Source organism: Paroedura picta, chromosome 13, assembly GCF_049243985.1.
Source record: "Paroedura picta isolate Pp20150507F chromosome 13, Ppicta_v3.0, whole genome shotgun sequence".
Taxonomy (NCBI): domain Eukaryota; kingdom Metazoa; phylum Chordata; class Lepidosauria; order Squamata; family Gekkonidae; genus Paroedura; species Paroedura picta.
In genome coordinates this window covers 46,751,092-46,774,216 of record NC_135381.1, presented here as the reverse complement: position 1 = coordinate 46,774,216, position 23,125 = coordinate 46,751,092, and the positions used below count along the sequence as shown (strand labels likewise).

Genomic DNA, 23,125 nt, shown 5'->3' with positions numbered 1-23,125 from the left:
TAGCCAGTGGTCCCCAACCTTTTTATCACCAGGGACCACTCAACGCCTTTTACTGAGGCCCGGTGTGTGTGTGGGGGGGGGGGCAGTTTACTCCTCTACTCTCAACCACTGCCCTAACGCTCTCTGATCACTATGGTAATGTTTAAACATCCCTTCAAAATAAGATACAGACACGCTGCAACAATGAACATAAGGAACATTTTATTTTCATGGAAATTTTAAGTTATGACAATGATAAATCAATGGGAACCCTGCGCTTGTTTCTCTGCAATGAGATAGTCCCATCTGGGAGTGATGGGAGACAATGACACTCGAAGTGTGTTGTAAAGGGCCGGGGGGGGGGGGGATGAAGTAAAGGGCTGGGGGGGGGGAGAGAAGGCGTCCTTTGCAGCCCACCTCCAATTAGTCAAAGGACCACATGTGGTCCGCAGCCCACAGGTTGGGGATCGCTAAATTAAGCTACCAAACCAACATCTCGGTGTGAGAGAAATCTAATCAAGCCTCTTACTTTGGTGAGTCCAATTTGCTCCTTCCGGAAGTTTTCCAGAGGCTTGATCAGCAAATCACTCGCATTCTGCACCTGCGGGCAAAAGTTTAAAAGCTGAAACATTTTAGGGTCCATTCCGTACGACTTAAATGTAGCAGAAGTCTTACCTTTGGTAAACACTATTAATTCAACGTTCAGCATGACGTCGTACACAATCTGCAACTCTCTCGCAAAAATCGCTTTGTTGTAGCGCTTTTGGGGAAATCCAGAAAAGTGGATTCCCCCTAAAAAAACCGCTAGACTCTTGAGAACAACCTGCAACACATCCGAAAAAGACATGTGCGTTCTCAATGTAGCGGTAGAAGAAGAAGAAGAAGAGTTGGTTCTTATATGCCGCTTTTCCCTACCCGAAGGAGGCTCAAAGCAGCTTACAGTCGCCTTCCCATTCCTCTCCCCACAACAGACACCCTGTGAGGTGGGTGAGGCTGAGAGAGCCCTGATATCACTGCCCGGTCAGAACAGTTTTATCAGTGCCGTGGCGAGCCCAAGGTCACCCAGCTGGTTGCATGTGGGGGAGCGCAGAATCGAACCCGGCATGCCAGATTAGAAGTCTGCACTCCTAACCACTACACCAAACTGGTAGAAAGAATGTCCCTCCCTCACTCTCACCCCCGAGATTCCAGAGACGCAATTGCCATTTTCCCCTTAGACCTGCGAAAGCAACGAACGAGCGAGGCTTCTCCGGCTGAAGTCCGTCCACAGAAGTGCTCAAGAGTAAAACAAAGCTCCCTACTGCAAGTGTCTTCAAAGTTCCCAAGCACAATACAGCCCCCTGTTCAACACTGGTCGTAATTTCGGTCACAAATCATGCCCAGTGGGGGGGGGGGTTACTTGAAGAGCGTGTAAACGATTAGGCGCCAGCTCCTATGCCAGCAAAAAAGGTCTTTCTGAGACAATGAATGAACAAATATTCGTTGCAACTGGTGTGTTTGGGTTTTTAAAAAACAGTTTTTTCAAGGAAAGGGGCTTTTCGGGAACACAAACATAACAGTTCATTGGCTGTTCTGTTGGATTGAGGGCCAGGGGCGGGAAGAAGGGTAGAAAAATATTGCTTCCTTTGTTGCGATTCCAGTGTGACCGGAAACATGTGGGGAATGAATACAATGCTACTGGGACTTCTATATTCCGCTAGAATTAAAGGTATGCGGAATATAGCGTTTCTGCATACTGAAAACATTCAGCAAAACTGGTCTGGAAGGGGGCCTGAGTTGGTCTGCTGCAGCTGGGAGAACCAAGGGCGTGTCTTGCAAGGGCTGGCTGCCCCAGGTATATGCAGCTTCACAGTCTAACGCCAAGGAGCTGAATCGTGCCTTGAGCAAAATCTGATCTGATTAGTTCTGGGCTAACAGGGGTGAAGAAGAGTTGGCATTTACACCCTGCTTTTCAACACCCGAAGGCATCTCCAAGCAGCATACAAACACCTTTCCCTTCCTCTCCTCACATTAGACACATGTGGGACCTCTGAGAGAGCTCTGAGAGAACTGCTCTGTAAGAACAGTTCTGACAGGACTGTGACGAGCCCAAAGGAACCCGGCAGGCTGCATTTTATTATTGTTATTGTTGTTGTTGTTGTTGTTGTTGTTACTATTACTACTATTACTACTATTACTACTATTACTATTATTATTAGATTTCTAGCCCGCCACTCCCCTGAGGCTCACGGTGGGTAACAACATATAAAACCCCCATTAAAACCCCTAATACATAAAACACCTAAAACAATCCCCACCCCCCCGACCCACCCTGCCTGATGGCGGCGGAACGATCCAAGAAACCAGGGGGCACTGCTGATGTAGATGTAGAGGGGGGGTGATCTAAAAGGGGGGGCGCCGGCCTCAACCATAGGCCTGGCGGAAAAGCTCCATTTTGCAGGCCCTGCGGAAGGATGGAAAATCCCGCAGGGAGCTCATTCTACCAGGCGGGGGCCAGAACCAAAAGGGCCCTGGCCCTGGTCGAGGCCAGACGCGCCTCCCGGGGGCCAAGAACCACCAATAAGTTAGTCCCCGCCGAGCGTAATGCCCTGCGGGGAGGGGGGCAGAAGGCAGCAGGTGGTCCCTCAAGCATGCAGATTTATGGGGAAATGAAACCTGGATCTCCAGGTTCGAGGCCACCACCCTTAACCATGACACCACACTGAGTATTATATGCCAGTGCTGATATGCTATGTGATGAACCATTTTGAAAAGAATCTACCAGGAAAGGCTCTGTGCCATTGGGTAGAAGAAAAAGACACACAGACAGGCCAGCAGGTATAAGCGCTTCCAGGAATGGCCAAGGAGAACTCTGCATGAGCCAAACAGATGGAGATATCAAATTTCAACTGCAAACATAAAGCGTCAACTCAGCACGTCAAAGAGAATGATGATCCATCAGATCACACAAAGACCACAGCTTAGAACTCCAGAGAACTGGACCGTTCTGGAATTTGAGGACATTGTTTGTTCCCTTTCACACATTCGTCACTGCGCCCGGGGCCATAACTTTATGGACAACACTCTTACATCTGAATGGAGACGGGCCACACAAAACCTCTGTCTGTAATACGACATCTGTGATGGCCCATTCATATATGAATGCCATTGGAGGGTACTGCATTTGAGAAAGAGTAAACATGCAAGCTTGAACAGTATCTCACTTTACTGCCTCAGGTGAAGAAGAATTGTTTTTATATCCCGTTTTTCACTACCTGAAGGACATTCCAAGTGGCTTACAATCGCCTTCCCACAACAGGCACCTTGAGAGGGGGCTAAGAGAGCTCTGAGAGAACTGTGATTGGCCCAAGGTCACCCAGCTAGCTGCATAACAGGAGGAGCAGGAAATCAAACCCAGCTTTCCGGATTAGAAGCCACCACTCTTAACCACTACAACAAGCTCCACTGAGAAAGCACTGAGCATTTCTTCTGTAAAATTTATTCAGATCTGGGAAGAAAATTTCTGGATCCTCCTCTAAATAAGAAGCCGGCTCACTCATCTAATTCTCATTTAATGACTCTGCTAGAGGGCCTGGATTTTAACATACCACATGTAAATAGATGGCTTCTGCAATTAAACATCACTTGTTTTTAATGCATACTGAACAGCAGTAACTTCTTCTTATATTGCTGTATTTATGTGGTCGAGCTTTAAGACTTGGATGGGGCATTTTAAAAAAATGCAGTTCCAGAAGTGCTAATAGTTTTAGATTATTTAGTATCTGCACTAAGTGCCTCATAAAGGGTCTGACATGAAGTGCTAATATTATCATCATCATTGATCTGAATAACGCTCTCCTGGTAAAACATCACCTTGATTGATTGATTGATTGATTGTGCTGACATCCACGCATGCAGTTTGTCTGGTGTAGTGGCTCAAGAGGCTCAGATCTAGGATCTAGGAGACTCAGGTTCAAATCTATCACAGCTTTTCTCAACTTCTTTACCACTGAGAAACCCATGAAATTGAGCAGGCCACCGCTCTCATGAAAGCTCTCTAAGAGACCCTGGGCCTGCCACCCACTCTCAGCCTAACCCGCCACACAGGGCTGTTGTGAAAGTACAAAGGAGGAGTGAAGAAAGAGGTATGCCACTCTGGGACTCACAGGAGATAAATGTATTTATTTGTTATTATTCAAAACAATTTATTAGCCACTTTTCTTCCTTGCAGTGCTCAAGGTGGCTTATGAACACAGACAGAACAAGAACAAAATGCATTGAAAATGTAAAACTGAAATTTGACAACACTGCTCAGTCAGGACTGCTACTAAACTTAGCTAAATGCAGTCTTACATAAAACCATCTTCAACAGCCTCCTACAGGTTGAGCCAGCTTGAGAGGGAGTCAACGTGGTATCGTAGTTAAGAGCGGCAGCTTCTAATCAGAAGAGCTGGGAGGGTGTCTGTTGTGGGGAGAGGAAAGGGAAGGCAAAAAAGCCACTCTGAGTCTCCTTTGGACCCTGGAAAGCAGGGCATAAAAAAACCATCTCTTCTCTCTTACTCATTCCCAGCCAAGCGGTTTCTTCAGCCCTGGGTCTTCCACACATCTGCAGCCAATCCCTGGGGGAGGGGGAGGGGGAGGGGGAGGGGGAGGGGGGAGAAAGGGCTTCCTTACCATCATGGACCTCTCCAGTTCCACCTCCTGCAGCAGCTCTGCAAACTCTTTAAAGGATTCAGCTGTGAAGGAGAGAAGGGACAGTATAGAGAGTGAGGAAGCAGCTACTGAGGCCTGACTCTCAGGAGACCAGACATTTCACCCCTGGACCATAAACACGCAGGGCACGTTCCATTAAGTACACTGACTTCACTGTCAGATTTGTCTCCATAACCACCTAGTGAGGCAGGTTATTCTTCAGCTAGTGGCCAAGAAAAGATACACAGCTTGAGTTGGCATCTGAAAGACATCTCTAGAATTAAACAGATTGTCCATTCCTGCCTGTTAAAACCAAGAAGGTCCAGGAAAAGGCATGTCCCATGTTGAAATGTTCATTTTGCTCACTGACCACCATTCAGGCTCAGGCTGTCCTGTGTAGCAACGCAGAAGTGAAGATTATTTATTATTCTGCTGATTTATTACCAAAAATATTCCTATCCCATATTTTCCAAAATTTATCTGAAATAGCTAACAACAAAAAGAGCCCCTTGTGGCGCAGAGTGGTAAGGCAGCAGTCATGCAGTCTGAAAGCTCTGCCCATGAGGCTGGGAGTTCAATCCCAGCAGCCGGCTCAAGGTTGACTCAGCCTTCCATCCTTCCGAGGTCGGTAAAAATGAGTACCCAGCTTGCTCTTGCTCGGGGGTAAACGGCAATGACTGGGGAAGGCACTGGCAAACCACCCCTTATTGAGTCTGCCAGGAAAACGCTAGAGGGCGTCACCCCAAGGGTCAGACATGACTCGGTGCTTGCACAGGGGAGACCTTTACCTTTATCTTTTAGCTAACAACAAAAAGCAAAACAAAACAAAAATACTGTTTAAGATCGAAGTATGTATATTTCAGAGATTCCAAAATCTGCTTGAGACGGCTAATAGCATAAAATGATGGTATTTTCTAATCAAAATATATGTGAATAACAATATTTCAATACCCCCCGTGCTCAGGGTTTTAATCCAAAAATCAGCAGTATGAAATCGGCATCAAACCTTAGCATAAGGACAGTGAGCAGAATATGTCAGGACTGAGCACAGCTCGCTCGGATGGTCTCTCTGACCCCACTAATCTCTGATGCTCCTCCACAGGCCATTTCCCTCCCTTTTCCTACAGCTCCTGCATGAGCCTAGACTTCGTAGCTCATTTCAGCAGGCCCCTTGGGGCCCCGCAGAACCCCACTAACCACCAGAGCAGGTTTTCAGCCTCCCAACCCATTGCGTGACCGACAGCAGGAGGAATTCCCCACATGCATTGTAAGGAAGTACAGCAGAAGGATTCTAGCTTAGTTTCCACAGCTACTTCCTTGCCAATCCCATTAATTATTGGCTGCTTTAATACCTGCCTTTTTCAGCCAGAGGGAAAACTGGAACCGTGAGCAGAGAGACCAAAGAATAAGCCACAAACAATAAGACTCAGCCCTCTCACAGAGCCCTCCTGGAAATGTCCAACATGATGGTGAGCTTGCTTGCATAAAAGGCATGAGAGGAGAATAAGGAGCACACACGTGCATCCTCATAGGAGAGAAAGGCAGGGTTCGAATGAATGAATGAATGAATGAATGAATGAATGAATGAATGAATGAATGAATGAGGCACAAAACCCTTACCAAACCATGAGTTGTACTACAGCAGGCAACAGGCTTTACTAATAGTTTGCTATAAAATACATGCACAAAGAAAGCACCCACCGATATTGATCTCATCATCTGTAAGCGTGTCTCCAATGAAGTCAAACTGAAAGGACTGGAGCGTCTGAGAGAACTTCTGCACGGCCAATGAATACACTAGGGAGAAGCAAAACGAATAAAGACTCAAGAACGGTAACTACAGATGTAGGCAGGATATCAGATGTCAGGATTTCAAGCTCCCTCCTGCAACCAAGTGAAGGGGCCCAGTCTGCAGACATCACCAAATTATTCAGGAAGGAGAACCCTAAATCTGGATCCCTCAAGGATATATCAAATTTTCAGATTGTGTTTAAAAACGCAAGTATTGAGCTCTTTTTCCATTTGGAGATGAAGCAATATTTACCAGGTGTGTTCTATCTCTCTAGTCCAGACTTTCTCAACCAGGATTTCATGGAACCCGGGTGTTTCTTGACAGCTCTGGAAGGGTCTCCTGAATCGGTGGGAGTTAACTGATTTTTTTTTATTGTTAAATGTTTATCGAGTGATAAAGTCATATATGGTCATGTCGACCCGCCCCCCCATGATGAGCCTGAAGGGGGTGGGGAGGGGAGGGGCCCCAGGTAGGCATGTCCACAGCTCTGCTTCCCAACCCTATTGTCAGGATTGTTAGAAAACCCTGTCATAAATTAGCCTGAGTTCTTCCATGACAGTTTTATTGCTTGGTGCCTGGGAGCTCCAGGTCCTATATCATGCTAACTAGTAGAAAGCGAAATGTATGTTATTGTAACCATTATCTCTGAATGTGCTTTTCTGTGGGGCCTCTCGGCTGGGTCTGGTTCTACTACAAATACCATCTTATCTGAGTCTGAAGACAGCCAAGGCCATGTGAAAGTAACACTGTTTTTAATTGCATGTGTCTCCTTTCTCACTCTCCCCTCCCTTGGGAACTTTCAAGTTTTGGGCGGGAGAATTGTATTGAAAAGAAGAAGCAAATCGGCCCTCAGGCAGATTTGACTTCGCTAGTCTAGATGTATGAAGTGCTTCTCAACAAAACTTTCTATTTCTAAGAAGTTGGTTGTGAGTCCTTGCAACGTCTGACATTAAGTCAAATCTCACAACACCTTTCGCCTGCCGACATGCAGGACGAAGGTAATATCTATACTGAGCAGGAAGAGGGCCTGGATTCGGACTACTCTCAGGGCGAAGTGGCCGGCGCAGGCTCGTTTAGCTCGGGCATGGCCAGAGCCCTGGGAGATGAGACTCCGGGCCACGCGGAGTTCCTGGAAAAGCACATCACTGAACGCAGGCGTCTGTCAAAGTACGACCACCTGACAGGTGATGAGCTGTGGCCTGAACAACTGCCTGTGGGGGTTTCAAGTCGAGGAATGGCGACCACCCTCGAGATGCAGGAGTTGCAGCAGAGAATCGGCAGGGTGACCAACTGGCTGCAGACGGTGTCGGGGGAGTTGGCTCCGGAGTCGCAGCGTGAGGCGAGGCGCTTGCTGCGAGAGTTGCAGGCGGACTTCCGCGAACCCGGCGGCCAGCGGCTGGGAGACCTTCCAACCCTGAGGGAGCGCGAAGTGGCGGCGATGGATGCCGCGGCCGAAGCCGAAGCTGCGGCCCTGGTGGCGGTGAGAGCGGCAGCGCAAACGGAGAGTGAGGAGGAAGATGAAGACGACCTCGGAGTGGCTGATGCCGGGAGAGGAGCGGGACCCCGGGTGCTGGGTCAGGTTGTGGCCCAAGTACCGGCTGATGGAGCCCGAGTCGGTGGATTACAAATTGCAGCTGCAGCAGCAGCTGCCGATGGAGCGGCGGCGGCGGCTGGAGCAGTGGCAGGAGTTGGTCGCGGAGTGCGCCCACGACCCCGTGGAGCGCGGGCTCCAATGGATTGGGGCCCGGGCCGCCTGCCCCCTCATCTGAGGGGAGTGGAAATGCGGAGCACCTACAAGTTTAAGGCCCGTTTCTCGGGTGACTCGTCAGCTTTTCCTTCGTTCCTGGTTCATCTCCAAGCCTACATGATGGACATGAGTTTCACTTTCCATGATGATGCCGAGCGCATTTGTTTCGTGGGAGAGTGCCTGGAGGGAGAGGCGGCGAAGTGGTTCATGGATCTCTACCGTTACAACCCGAGAGCAGTTCGTAACTACAATCACTTCCTGAGAACCATGCGCTTGATGTACGTGGAGCCCTTTGAGAAGGAGACAGCGGAGAAGAAACTCAAGGTTCTTAAGCAAGGGACAATGACTGTAGCCGAGTATGCCCGAGAATTCAAGAAATTGTCATCGGCTGTTCCGGATTGGACGGAACCCCAGAGAGTGCATGCTTTCGTGGGGGGCCTCTCCGGAGACCTGTCCAGCAAGTGCCTCCTCCTAGACAACCCGTTGACCGTGTTGGGATGGGTGCAGCTGGCGGGAGAGATGGAAAGCCGTCTGGAACGGGCGGCTGAATACAAAGGAATCGCGGAAAAAGTGGAGGGAAAGACCTCTACCCCTAAGAAGCCCAAGCCCAAAGCTAAACTGGATCCCAGCGAGCGCACTCGGCGCATGGAAAAAGGATTATGTTTAGGCTGCGTCCAGGCTGGCCATTTCCTCGCCCAGTGCCCAGCCAAAACCGGGGTGGCAGGTTCAGCGAGCGCCAAACCGTTGGGCGGAGCACCAGCCAAAGCCACGACAACCAAGAAAATGGCCCCAAAGAAGACCGCCAAATCCCTGCTCGCTCCGGCTGGAGCAGCGACTGTGGTGGAGGAATCTGATGGCAGCAGCCAAGAGGAGAAAATACAGTCTGGAGAGCAGTCGGGAAACAACAACGACCTGCTGTAAAGGCGCACCGCCAGCAGGTCTCCGGCAGGGGCAAACGCGCGGTGAGTGACTCTCCCTGGTTCTCTTGCCCGCCACTCTCACAGAACCCAGCTCTGGGAAAAATTGCGGGTACGTTGCATAGTGGACTTGGGCTGTACCAAAACCCTAGTAAGCCCAGCACTGGCCGAGACTTTGGGGGTGGGGAAGTTGCCTCTGGGGGAGCCCCTACCCATCACTCAGTTGGATGGGAAATGTGCCCCAGGGGGGGAGGCCACAGTGAAAACGCTCCCGATGGACTTGGACATTGATAAACATTGGGAGCAAATCCAACCCCTGGTGGCACCTCACTCCACGTTCCCGTGTGTGTTGGGGCTGGACTGGTTGCGTGAACATGACCCCACAGTGAAGTGGAAGAAGGGGACAGTGAAGTTTTCGTCCCGGGGTTGCAAGCAGCATGTGCGACCCCTACCCGCTCCGGGCTGCCAAACCATGGCCGTGGTGGCGGAGGCAGGGGCACTCGCCCTCCGACGGGAGTATCGAGAGTTTGAGGATGTGTTTGCGGAGATTGAGTGCAATCAGTTGCCTCCCCATCGCAAGACAGACTGTATAATTGAGCTGAAGAAGGGAGAGCCGCTTCCTAAAGCCAAATTGTACTCTATGAGTCCTAGGGAAATGAAGGAGCTCAGGGAGTTCCTGGACAAGAATTTAGCCAGGGGTTTCATCAGACCGGCCACTTCCCCCCTGGCTGCCCTAGTCCTCTTCGTGAAAAAGAAGGATGGGTCCCTGCGCCTCTGCATGGATTACAGGGGGCTGAATGCTGTTTCCACCTGCAATGCCTACCCATTGCCATTGATTAAGGATTTGTTGGGACATTTGGGGAGGGCCCGAATTTTTACAAAATTGGACTTGAGAGAAGCTTATTACAGGGTCCGCATAAAGAAGGGGCATGAGTACCTGACGGCATTCAACACCCCCTTGGGCCAATTTGAATACACATCATGCCGTTCGGCCTCGCCAGCGCTCCGGGCGTGTTCATGAACATGATAAATGAAATTATGCATGATTTGTTGTATCAGGGGGTGCTGGTCTACATAGATGATATTTTGGTGTATTCTGACAACCTGGACAAACACACAAAATTAGTCCGGGAGGTGCTCAGCCGGCTGCGGAAGCACCATCTGTTTGCCAAACTTTCAAAATGTGAGGCGGTGGAGTTTCTTGGATTCCGTGTGTCCAAAGTTGGAATTGAAATGGACCCGGGCAAAGTGCGGGACTTGTTGGCCTGGGAACCTCCCAAGACTAGGAGGCAACTTCAAAGTTTCTTGGGCTTCACGAACTTTTATAGAACGTTTATTCCCAGTTTTGCCAAGGTGGCATTGCCTCTGACTGACTTGTTGAAAACGAAAGAGGGGGGGAAGGCGGCAAATCGACCGGGCGCTCCACTCCAGTGGACCCCCCTTTGCCAGGAGGCTTTTGAGAGTTTGAAACTCCTTTTTACGTCTGAACCGGTGTTGGCACATGCTGACCCATCTAAACAATTCACGGTGCAAGTAGATTCGTCGGATGTGGCAATGGGGGCCGTGATCCTGCAAGAGGGAGAGGATGGGAAGCTGCACCCCCTAGCCTATCTGTCAAAAAGTTCTCTGGGGCAGAACGCAACTGGGCAATTTGGGAAAAAGAGGCAGCTGCAGTAAAGTTAGCCCTTGCCACTTGGAGACATTGGTTGGAAGGGTCTGCCGTCCCGTTCGTAGTTTGGACGGACCATAAAAATCTCCAAGCGCTCAAGCAGCCTCGCTCCTTGTCAGCCAAGCAAATGCGGTGGGCGGAGTTCAACTTTTCTCAGTTCAACTTTTCTCTTAAGCATCTGCCAGGCAAAATGAACTTTTTAGCGGACGCCCTTTCTCGCTTGCCCCAGTACAACAGCAAACGTGACCCATTGGTGGACACGGTGCTCACACCCGCCCAGTTGGGGATGGCAGCCGTGACGTGCAGTCAAACAAAAAAGGGAAGCCCGGTCCCCGGTGGGTGGGTCCAGAAGGAGGTGCTACAAGACTCTGAATTCGTTTCCCTCCACCCCGCCTTCGTCGACAAGGGGGGCCTGTTTTTCAAAGGCGAGCGCCTCTACGTCCCGGCGGCGACGCGCGGAGACGTTTTGAAATTATGCCACGATGCAAAAACAGCAGGGCATTTTGGCTTTGTAAAAACTCTGCACCTGGTCAGAAGACATTACTGGTGGCCAACGTTGAGGGGGGATGTGGAGGAGTATGTGCAGGGCTGCCCTACGTGCCTTGTTTCCAAACCCCCAGGAGGAAAGAAGCGAGGGTTGCTGCAGCCCCTGCCCACCCCCTCTCGTCCCTGGTCCGATGTTACTATGGATTTTATCACGGACCTGCCATCCAGCCAGGGCAAGACTGTGGTTTGGGTGGTAGTGGATGCATTTTCAAAACAAGCCCACTTCATCCCGTGTGGGGTTGCCCTCGGCAGCCAAACTGGCCTCGATGTTTGTGACTCACATAATCCGGCTACATGGAATTCCTAGGAGATTGCTCACGGATCAGGGCCCTCAGTTCATTGCCAAGTTCTGGCGGGAGCTTTTGAAGTTGCTAGGGGTGGAACAAGCCCTGACATCCGGCTACCACCCTGAGTCCAATGGGCAAACGGAAAGGGTGAACCAAATTCTTGAGCAGTACCTACGTTGTTTCATTAATCACCAACAGAACGATTGGGTCGCTCTCCTGCCCCTTGCTGAGTTTGCCTACAACAACGGGGTGCATGCATCCACTGGAGTATCTCCCTTTAAGGTGGTGTACGGGACTGACCTGATTGCTGCACCCACCTGGGAGTTGGTTTCTACTGAGGCTCCTGAGGTCACTAAATGGGCAAAAAATATTAGTGCAGGTTGGCTGGACATTGTCTCTAGCCTCGAGGAGGCTAAACAAGCGTATAAGTCCCAGGCAGACAAGAAACGTGCACCTGCACCAGCCTGGAAAGTGGGAGACCTCGCCTACCTGTCCACGAAAAACCTACGGTGTCAACAACAGTCAAAAAAGTTGGGTCCTAAATTTGTGGGACCCTTTCCCATTGTCAAGCTAATCAATGATGTGACTGTCGAATTGGGTTTGCCAAAGACTTACAGGAATGTGCATCCGGTTTTTCATTGCAGCCTGCTGCGGCGAGCCCCTTTGCCGGATGTGTGGCACCCTCCGCTCTCAACGCCTGTGCCTGTCTTTATTGACAAGGACACCCACTACGAAGTCAACCAGATCCTGGACTCTCGTGTGCACAAGGGCCGACTCCAGTACTTGGTGGATTGGAAAGATTTCCCTTCGGGGGAAAGGGAGTGGGTGGAGGCGGAGAATGTGAAAGCCCCCCGCCTTCTCAGAGCATTCCACCGTGCCTTCCCAGGGTGTCCGCGGCCGGTGGATGCAGGCTAGTGGGGGAAGTCTATTTTGGGGCGGAAGGATGTCAGGATTGTTAGAAAACCCTGTCATAAATTAGCCTGAGTTCTTCTATGACAGTTTTATTGCTTGGTGCCTGGGAGCTCCAGGTCCTATATCATGCTAACTAGTAGAAAGCGAAATGTATGTTATTGTAACCATTATCTCTGAATGTGCTTTTCCGTGGGGCCTCTCGGCTGGGTCTGGTTCTACTGCAAATACCATCTTATCTGAGTCTGAAGACAGCCAATGCCATGTGAAAGTAACACTGTTTTTAATTGCAAGTGTCTCCTCTCTCACTCTCACCTCCCTTGGGAACTTTCAAGTTTTGGGCGGGACAATTGTATTGATAAGAAGAAGCAAATCTGTCCTCAGGCCAGATTTGACTTCGCGAGTCTAGATGTATGAAGTGCTTCTCAACAAAACTTTCTATTTCTAAGAAGTTGGTTGTGAGTCCTTGCAACGTCTGACACCTATTCTGCACAATCATACCACTTCTGGGGTTGCCTGCAGAATGTTTCAGGGGCTTCTCAGTATTAAAAGCGTTGGGAAAGGCAGATGTACTTGTCTATTAAAAGCCACTTTGCTTCCGTCTTCCAACATTCTAGCCGATGAGCAGGAATGCCCTCTGAGCAGGAATGCCCTAACACAATGAGCAGGAATGCCCTAAAACAAGCTCCTCTTCCTTAAACGGCTGGATTGCATCGGCATTGCATAAATTCAGCACCTTGATGTAAACCAGACTCTCTGAATTTGTGTTGTGCAGTTCCCCAACTCAACCACCATCACCACCACAGCCACCCCTCCTTCCAACATCTACCACTATGCGTGTGTTTTATTCACCTACCTAATATTTTATTCTGTACCTGATCCCGGGGGGGGGGGGGGATGGAGCTTGTACTGTCAGGATGAGACAAATTTCTCCAGCTGCCTTCTCCAACCACATTCCCTTTAAACGTCTGTCATTCCCCTTCGCCCCCAACCATCACCGCTCAAACACACCTCCCATCATTTTAGCTGCCTTTCACGAGCTCCAATGGCATGTCTTTTCTGAGACAGAGTGACCCCTGTCTCAGTGCTCCAAGAGCTGAGGCCGCTGCACTCACAACCTCTCGAACTGTTTTTTGCTGCTGGGCGAGAGGAAAATATAAAAATGCTCTCGATTATCTCAGATAGCATTTCCAGCTCCTGCTGTATAAAGGCCACCCCAGTGACAGAAAGTCATTTTGTTCTCATAGCAAACTGATATAACTGACTGATACAACTGGAGGATGTAGTACTAGAATGTGGAAACGGTACTTAAAAATAAATAAACAGAATTGATTTTTGCTATATATTCCCTGTGATGTAAGGAGTCCATAGTCTGAGGAAGGGTGCTTGCACTCAAAAGCTCCCACCCTGAATCCAGCTTGGTTGGTCTTAAAGGTGCTGCTGGACTCTGATTTTATTGTGCTCCTTCAGACCAACACGGCTGCCCATGTGTATCTATTTAAAAATAAATAAGATCATAGATTATTGCATTAGTATTACAGAATGCAGTTTCTGTCGTAAGAGTTTTGCTATTACTGATACAGAGTGCTCTGAGTTCCTTTTTTACCAAGGTGGTATCTGGATTACAAGAGTTTAAAAAAATACCAGGGAGTTTGAACTGGAGTTCATCCATCATGCAAAGCCATCAAACCATCGGAGTGGCACCTGTTTTGTTGTTATTCTGTTTGTTTTTTTAAGGCAGAAAAAGGAATGCAAAAGAAAGCTGAAAATCTAGGAGTTATTAAAATCAGCAGAACAAAGTTTGAGTCTAGTCGTACCTTTCAGACCAGCGAACTTTCCTTCTGGGGATAAGTTATGGTGTTGTTAATGAATAAAATATCTGAACACTTTTCGGGGCAGCCTGATATACAGCTTGTCTTCGCAGTGATCTAGTCTAGATATAACCAGGGTATGGCCCAACCTTTTCGGCCCAAAATATTAAGCATCATGAAGATGGAGAAATGGAAAGTTCTGCCTAATCATAAAATACATACTTTTGCCAATTTAAATAAGCTAAAGTTAATAAAAACAAGTGAGCAAAGCATATAAAGTAGAAGCAGGACTGTAACAATGGTGGCATATCCACATGTAGGTTTCTATGAATGATTTCCTAATAGCAGAAAACATCCACACAAATTTGCCATCTATATGTCATGCATTGTGATACTTATAGATTTCTCGATCCATCGATTGACTAGAGGTGGGCATTTCTCTCTCCAGCGTTGTAAGACAAGCCCTTCAGCTGCAGAAAGGGCACGGAGAGCTCATCCTTGTTGGTTTTGGCTACCCACCAAGAGACAGAAAGACCCTGAGTGGCACTTGCCTATTTTGGCACCCTCGGCCCCCACCAAATGCACAAGTCCCAGAAACGGGCTGGACCAGGGTCAGCCAGGTAAGCAGCAGGTATCTCACAGAATCAGCAACCTGCCACTAACCTTACTTAGAAGCAGGGAGGCCACATCTGGGTTGGGAAAAACCTTTGGGGGGGGGGGGTGGAACCCGCAGAGAGGAGGATTTGGATGGGGAGGGATTTCAGTGGCGTATAATGCCTTACAGTCCTTCTAATCAGCCCTTTTCTCCAGGGAAACTGATCTCCGTTGCCTGGAGATGAGCTAGCATTCCAGGGGGCCCCCAGGCCCCACCTGGAGGCTGGCATCCCTACTTAGGACCAAATGAGACAGAGGGATCCCCTTAAAAATGTACGCTTCCTTCCCAGATGAAGGAACTGATTTTAAAAGGCTTTTAATGCAGGCGTGAAGGGAGGATAAACAGGCCCCCAAGTGACCGCAGGCTGTTCCCTGATTCCCAGCCCAGATTTAGTTCTGCAAAACAAGATTCTTTCAGCAAAGTCCTTCCGCAGGCTGCTGACTTCCCATCTGCTCTCCTGAGGAGAGGGACTCTCTGGCAGTTAGTGTGGAAAAAGAGGATCTGTCTGTCTAGTCTTTGGGCATTTACTAGCCGACTGTTAATCCGATTTTTAAATAGGGAGGCAAGCCTCCCTCCCCCTCGTCCCTGGTACACTAGTTTAATTGAAAGGATTGACTATTCAAGGGAAGGGCTTAGAGGCCCAGCAGGAACCTCATCTGTTTCCGTGCCTCCCCCTCGGAGACGGCCCCCTAAGATGGAGCCCCTTACAAACTGCTGCATGTTGACAAAGGGCTTTGACCCACCCCTATGCCTGAAAACAGGAGAGGCCCAGGCCTGCTGGTGACCACTTCAGGATCAGCACAAGAGCCCAGCTGGACAGATCCTTCTCCTGGATGCTGGAGGCTGATCCTGCACTGAGCAGGGGGTGGGACTAGATGGCCTGCATGGCCCCTTCCCACTCTAGGATTCTAGGAATCTAGTTCAGCAGTGGAAGGGGCTGCCTAGGAGATGGGGAGCTCCCCCTCACTGGCCGTCTTCAAGCAGCGGCTGGACAGATCCTTCTCCTGGATGCTGGAGGCTGACCCTGCACTGAGCAGGGGGTGGGACTAGATGGCCTGCGTGGCCCCTTCCCACTCTAGGATTCTAGGAGTCTAGTTCAGCAGTGGAAGGGGCTGCCTAGGAGGTGGGGAGCTCCCCCTCACTGGCCGTCTTCAAGCAGCGGCTGGACAGATCCTTCTCCTGGATGCTGGAGGCTGATCCTGCACTGAACAGGGGGTGGGACTAGATGGCCTGCGTGGCCCCTTTCAACTTTAGGATTCTATGATTTTACTCAAGGAAGCCCAATGTCAAAGGCTTTTTAAAACCTCAATGTGGCCTCTATGATGGCTAGAGGAACTGTTTTGTTGACCAAAGGGTGTAAACTGCACGGAGCTTTTATTCCAACCCCAGGTCCATTCAGTCCCTGCCGTCTACACAGAATGTGATTTCCATTTGGATTTGGGGTGATTTAAATTTTCCTTCTACAGCAAGAAGGATTGATCCGGAGTGACCCTACCTTTATTGTGCGATATCTCAGAGTGCTTTTAAACCTCAGTATTTTAAGATTCCGATTGAGAATTGAGCCGCCTCGAGCCTTCGGGGGGGAAGCGGGGTATAAATATAAATATAAATATATATAAATATATATAAATATAATAATAATAATAATAAAGAATGCAGGCTGTTTTGGCCAAAGGTGGCCATGTGACAAGCTTGCCTTAAAGGATAAGCCCCTAATTCCTCTCAACTTCTGTCGGTCTTGGATTTTTTCTCCCTCCTCTGCCTTCTTCGATCCTCTCCCCCCCCTTCAAGAAAAGAAAGAGGCTTGGTTCCCCCCCCCCTTCTGAACTACCCTAACCACGTGCGGAACACTTTCCTGTTTCAATGGGGGAGAGGAGGAAGACCCGAGTTCAAATCAATTTGAATTCTACAGGATTGACAATGGAATAAACAAAGTAAGTGCAGACTCTGCCCAGGACATCTTCCCCTCAGAGTCAGGAGGTGAAGAGAAGAAGGATCCCATCTTTGGTAGGGAGATGGGGGTCCAAAGCCCTCCCACTCCCTCAGCCCCACAGGGTTGCCGGGAAGACAAAGGAAACAAATTTGCAAACCTTCTAAACAGGAAAATAAGTGTTCTGTGCTTGGCAACATGTTTTGCAAAATAAAAATGCCTATAAACAGGATTCCAGGGTGGAAGCTCTCGCCCTTGGGAATCCAGCCTGCTGATGAAGCCAATCTTCCAAGGGGGCTGGGCAGCTGTTAAGGAGGAACACCATTTCCTTCTGCGCCAGAAATTACAACTGGGGGGAAGTGAGCCAAATGCTTCCCGGACGGACGCTGCTTGAAGCACACCAGCCCTGTGCATTGCTACGCCCCACCAGTCTGCATGCCAAACAAGCAGCAGCAGATCTTTTAAACTCTGCAGACCCCCCATCCACTTCAAAATGAGGAGCAGACCCTCAGGGCCAGCCACGGAAAGAGAAGGCCGGGCGTGGAGCTGGAAAAGGCCGCTGGTCTCTTTAATAAAGATAAAGGAACTTGATTCGGGATAATACCAGGAGGCCTCCCAATGCTCCTCACCCCACTTCCTCTACCCAGCTGACCCACAGATACAAGTAAAACCTGGGCTGGAATTGCTCCCTCTTCTAGGATTCCGGAACAGATACACAACCCGGGACAGGATCCTGAGCACTCCTGTCGGATGCAGAAGAGCCCTCTCTGCCCCTCTTTGCTGAAAAACCTGACTGGGGATTTTCGTCCCAGCAGAGCTCATTCTTGGGTCTTGAGACACGGAACCCAATACGGGAGCTTCTTGGGAAACCTCTCTCTCGTCTGGGTAGTTGCCACTCCAGGAGATCTCCAGGCCCCGCTGGGCTTGCTTGGGAACTTAGTCCCCGTTGGCAACCCAATGTCTGTGCTGTTTCCGAGACCCACGACACACACCCAGCCGGCTCCTCCCTGCTGCTTCTCTATGCTGATTTCTACTGGACTTCTACACATCATGGACACAGCTGTTCACTCATTCCCCACTTTGGCACGGAGAGATCTCCATATTGTCATGTCCAACCTCTGAAGATGCCAGCCCCTGTCACTGGCAGAATGTCAGGGGCCAAAACAACCACACCACCTTGGCCACACCGCCCAGAACATTCGCAGCAGCACTCTTGGGAGACCTTTGGACAGACATGGGCTGTTAAGAAGGAGCTGCTTGGTGCAACACAGAGCCAGAGTTCAGCGGCCGCCTGCAGCCCACCCTCCGCCTCTGTTTCCTGCCGAGGAGCCCATCTGGAGATTGGCTGTGAAGCCAGAGGATTGCCCAGCCCCACCTGGCGGCCGGCAGGGGCCCCGTTTCAGGGCAGGGTCTCCAGTCCATTCCCATTACTCTTGCTGCTGCCAGGAACTGCCTATCAGGATATCCCTGGCTTAAAAACAAACCCAAACACCTTGGGGCTAATTCCCAAAGCTGTACATGCGAAAGCCAGCATTTTGGCTGACAGCCAGATTCTCGACAGCAAAGCTGACATTCTGGAAATAAACCCCTGTACTGTCATTTTTATTTCATGCAGTTCACAAGAATGCCTGAAGCCACCTTATCCGTATAATCAGGCCCCCAAGCTCAGTAACATCTATGCAGACTGGAAGTAGTTCTCCAGGGTCTCAGGTGGGGGTCTTCCTTTAAATTGGAGCTGCTGCTGGGGACTGGACCTGGGACCTTCTGCAGGCCACGCAGAGGCTCTGCCCCTGAGCCAGCACGCCTGCTCCCCTCCCCACGCATGCACACTCAGGCACCAGGCCTAGGCAAGCAGTGAGGTATTTTGCCAATCCACGCAAGATTAGCCTGTGTCAGCCTCCATGCCATCCGCAGCCAAGAGTCCCCCACCCCCTGGAGCACTGCCCCCCCCCCTTTCAAAAGTCACCCTGACCCTGACAGCTCAAGGAAAACTGGTATTTATGAACACTTCCTTATTCCATCTAATTCCATTTTGCTGCTTCAGCTACATAAAAATAAACCACTTAGAACTTTAAACATATTCTTAACTGGCATGTTTCTGGAATGTAAAAGTAATAATGCCTTTGCCAAACACAACTGCTCATGCACCAAATACTTCATCGGCAGAGGCATAATGGCTGCCCCGTTTTGCCATCTGAGATGTGGGAGGAAATTAAAAGTGGGAATGGAGGGGAGGTGGTGAGAGAGATGCAGAAAACAGTAGGAAGTATATTCTTCAGAAATAATGTGCTCCATACAGTCAAAACAGAAAGGCCTATCTGTATCTAATATTTCTAATACCGAGAACACCAGTATCCAAAACTATAGCATCTTAATTGTTGCCAAACTGTCCACATTTAAACAAAAACATTTCCTTGAAAACATTACTATCTACACTATACATGATGTCTTATATATCTATTATATCAAATGCTGCAAGTTGTTTTACAATTCATTTTTTCATGCTTTGCACTTTCAGTGAAGGAAACCTTCTCTGGACAGCTCAGGCTAACCCAATCTCACCCTTATATTTTAGAAACTAAGCAAGTTTCCTCTGAACATCCCTTGCCCTGAAACCCTGAGATTCCCTATCACCAGCTTTCACCCCAAGAGGAAGAAATCCAACAGGAAAACCGAAGGGAAAAAAGCTCTCAGGAAAAAGCACATGGGGAGGGATGGGGGCCCCTTCCCCCCCCCCCGCCGAATTTGTTTCCATTCCCCCCACTTCCTCCACATCCCCGCCTGCACACCATTTATTCAAAGCCTGTAAATCCCTCGTGAACCTGAAAGCACCAAAGCAGCAGCCCAGAGCCACACAAAGGATCAACTGGCAAGATAAAAACAGTGCAGCAAGGCCGGCCAAAGCCTTCTGCCCTCCTTCAAATGCCCCTTGCAACAAAACCAAACTTTCATGTTTTTTTCTGAATGGGGGAAGCAAAGAAACCCTCTCTGGTAAGCCACTCCAGAGGACCAATCCCACTCCAGAAGGAAAAAACACTCAAATTCACTGCTGCAGGGTTGCCAGCTCTGGGTGGGGGAAATTCCTGGAGAAGTTGGGGGTGCAGTCGGGAGTGGCTGGGATTTGGAACAGCGAAGGACTAAGGTTACGGAGTATAAGGCCACAGAGTCCCCCCTCCCAAGCTGCCCTTTCTTCCAGGGGAACTGATCTCTGTTGACTGGAGATGAGCTGTAATTCCAGGGGATCCCCAGGCCCCACCTGGAGGCTGCCAGATGGGCAATCCTCTGAGAAAAAGAAAAAAGCATATCTTTTATAGGCATGAGTTGAGCTTTGGGGGAACAAAGGACACAAGAATTGCCACCATATGTCTGGAAAGGAACTTAAACGTTTTTGCTGTGGAACATCTTCTGGCGCACTCCCTCAAACAGATAAGTAGACGCACATGACGTCCGTTCTCCTGCCTTAAGGACGGCCGGCGGCAGCGGTGGTGGTGGCATCACAGCACTGAGGCCTAGCCTGAGGTGCACTCGTTGCCCTGGTGCCACTGCCAGCCTTCCAAGGAGCAGGAGCAGCCTCCGGAGAGCGTGCATCAGCTCTGTGGCTCACTGTGCTGCCACCCCCCCCCAGGCTTTCGAGGCCATTCCCACGCCCCGGAGAGTGGCAGAAGCCTTGGGAGCCTGGTAGGGGCTGGGGCAGCAAGCGCCTCTCAGTGCAGCCCCCGCACCCAGGATCCATGCCCACAGGTAGGGGGGGAGGGGAGGAGGCAGGGGGCAGGGGGTTCTTGCCCCTTATGGAGATGTTCCACATAAGGGACGAGAATCCTTGTCAGCTGTTTTTTTGGGTATAGATAAAGGAAACTAACGAGGGAGCACTAAACTACCTTCAAATCACAATCAAACCAGACTTTGAGCCGCAAGGCCACCTATCAGAAAGAAGAGAACTGCAACCAGTGTGCAGTTTTAACCACTGGCCTCCCACACACTCCTGGAACGCAACTGGATGGGAAGTGAGGCTTCCACCAAGGATCATTTTATGCTTTAAGTTTTGTTGGCGACCAGCCACAAAGCAGCATCCACATTTGGATCAGGGCCAGGGTGCCGTGGGAGACAGATTAACCCCATGTTGTGTCCCAGGCAAGCCAGGAGGAGGACATGCGCATGCACGTTTCTTTCCTCTGCGGGGAAGAGAGCTTTATGGGGGAAACATCCTGGAAAGCAAGAGGTGCCAGCCAGCCAGCCAACGTGTCAGCACCCAGCCCCTGCAGGTGCTTTTAACTCTTAGAGGAACTTTTTCATGGCTCACATCTTCACCATTATGGGCACAAACTGGCAAAATAGACACTTGGTCACCTTTGTACCAAATCAGGGCCCTCAAGGCAGGGAACAGTAATTTCTTTAAAAATAGTACAAATCACTTTTTAAATTGTTTGAAAGCTCTTCCATATTATTTTCTTGGCAAACCTTTTTACCAGGTAGGTTGCCAGCTCCCCATTTCTCCAGACGTGGGACCGGCGTGCCCAGGTGTGCTTGGCTGGCCAGAACATTACAGGACTAAAAGAAGCGCTGCAAGACCGGGAGATGTGGAGGGAGCTAAGCCATGGGATCGCCCAGAGTCGGACATGACTGAATGGCTGACAGCATCAATTTTTAAATGGTACACGTGTACAAAACCAGCAATTAAAGATTTGGATTGTGACAGGTGTTAGAAGATTAGATTAGTTGTTTCAAAGATATAACACTTGTTTTTAAAAAATGAGCAAAGTTTTATTCCAGGGGCCCCTTTAAGACCAACAACATTTGGTCTTAAAGGTATAAGCTTTTGTATGCATGCATGTACACTTTGCCAGGGGCCCGATGACATGTGTGCACACACAAAAGCATACACACAGAATCAAACTTTATTGTTCCTAAAGTTACCCCTGGACTCAAACTTTGTTCTGCTGCTTTGGATCAACATGGCAACCCACCTGAATCTCTCTCTTCAAAACAATGATGCATTTCCCAGTACTAAAAACAAGTTTTATTTTCTCATATCAGCTAAATGGACTCTGGGGAATGGTAGAGGACAGGAAGGCCTGGAGGATCATTGTCCATGGGGTCGCGATGGGTCGGATACGACTTCGCAAATAACAACAACAACAATCAGTTAAGTTATCACACCTTTGACCCAGTGCTGATAAAATCAAACTCCCCTCTTTCCACTTGCACATCCTCTGTATGTAGGGAATGTCCCATTGTATAGATGTTGATTGGCCTCCTCACTTTGAGGGATGAGAGTGGAAAAACTTTTCTACGGGACGTGAGAACAGGAGTCCTCCTGAATGGGGCGGGGGGGGGGGGAGTTCCAGCATGTACATGGAGTTCTTCCAGAAGCAGAATCTTCCTAGCTCATAGCTTAGAGTATTCTCCGGGTCCCAAGGAAGTGGTGCGTTTTTTTTAAGGTCTTGGGCTCCCCAAGCTACAGAGTTCCTTGGAATAAGCCAGAGCTGCAGATCTGTATAAATCTGCACTACAGGAGAGAGAGAAGCTTCCCATCCAGGGGGAGGTGAAATCAACAGGTGATGCTTCAAAGGGCAGACCAGGGCTGCAGCAGGCCTCACGACCACCACCACCACCCCCATCCCCCCCCCCCGCACTCACAGCAAGGAGGCTGCAATGGATCCCACTGGAAATATGGATGCCATGCTTCTGGGCAGTTTCAGAATTCCTCAATGGACTCCTCCAGCCCTTCCCGAGAGCCCCTGAAGGATAGGCATGGCTCTGGCCAGGCAGGCCAAGCACCACCTCTGGAGCCCAAGCTGGCCAATGATTGGGGTGTGGGGGGGTCAGCCTTTATTTTGAGGGCTTGGCATGGAAGCCATTGGGGAGGGGCCGAGTGTGCTCAGGGCATCTCTGTCTAACCCCTGCCATTCGAGAAATAGCTATATGTCATGAACATGTCTCAAAAGCTGGCAAACCCCAACATATTGTGCAGCTCCTATCCAAGTTCTATGGGGTGAGGCATAGCGGTGAAAATCACGGAACTGGTTCAACCAGTTTTCTAACCGAGTGACGGTGCAGCAGCAACAGGCCCTGCAACAAGGTGCAAAGCGTAAAATCCTGGCCATTAAACCTCAGTGACCTGAAAGACAAACTTTGCAAACTTGGCCACAAGTCAGAAGAGCGGTTCGCACAGACAGGGCACCTCTGCCAAGATGGAAAAGCAGCCGGACCAG

General features: G+C 49.7%; 1 protein-coding gene across 4 annotated transcripts in view; it reads right to left on the bottom strand.

Annotated features, from left to right (window-relative positions):
- OPHN1 (oligophrenin 1) overlaps window positions 1–23,125 on the bottom strand; it is a 107,812-nt gene that overhangs the window by 60,947 nt on the left and 23,740 nt on the right. For all 4 annotated transcript variants that reach the window (XM_077308397.1, XM_077308396.1, XM_077308399.1 and 1 more), the window contains exons 2-4: window positions 6,352–6,447; window positions 4,633–4,694; window positions 509–580 (exon numbers count right to left, since the gene is read on the bottom strand). In XM_077308397.1, coding sequence (XP_077164512.1) covers window positions 509–580; window positions 4,633–4,694; window positions 6,352–6,447 — 230 coding nt within the window. The remainder of the gene's footprint in view (window positions 1–508; window positions 581–4,632; window positions 4,695–6,351; window positions 6,448–23,125) is intronic.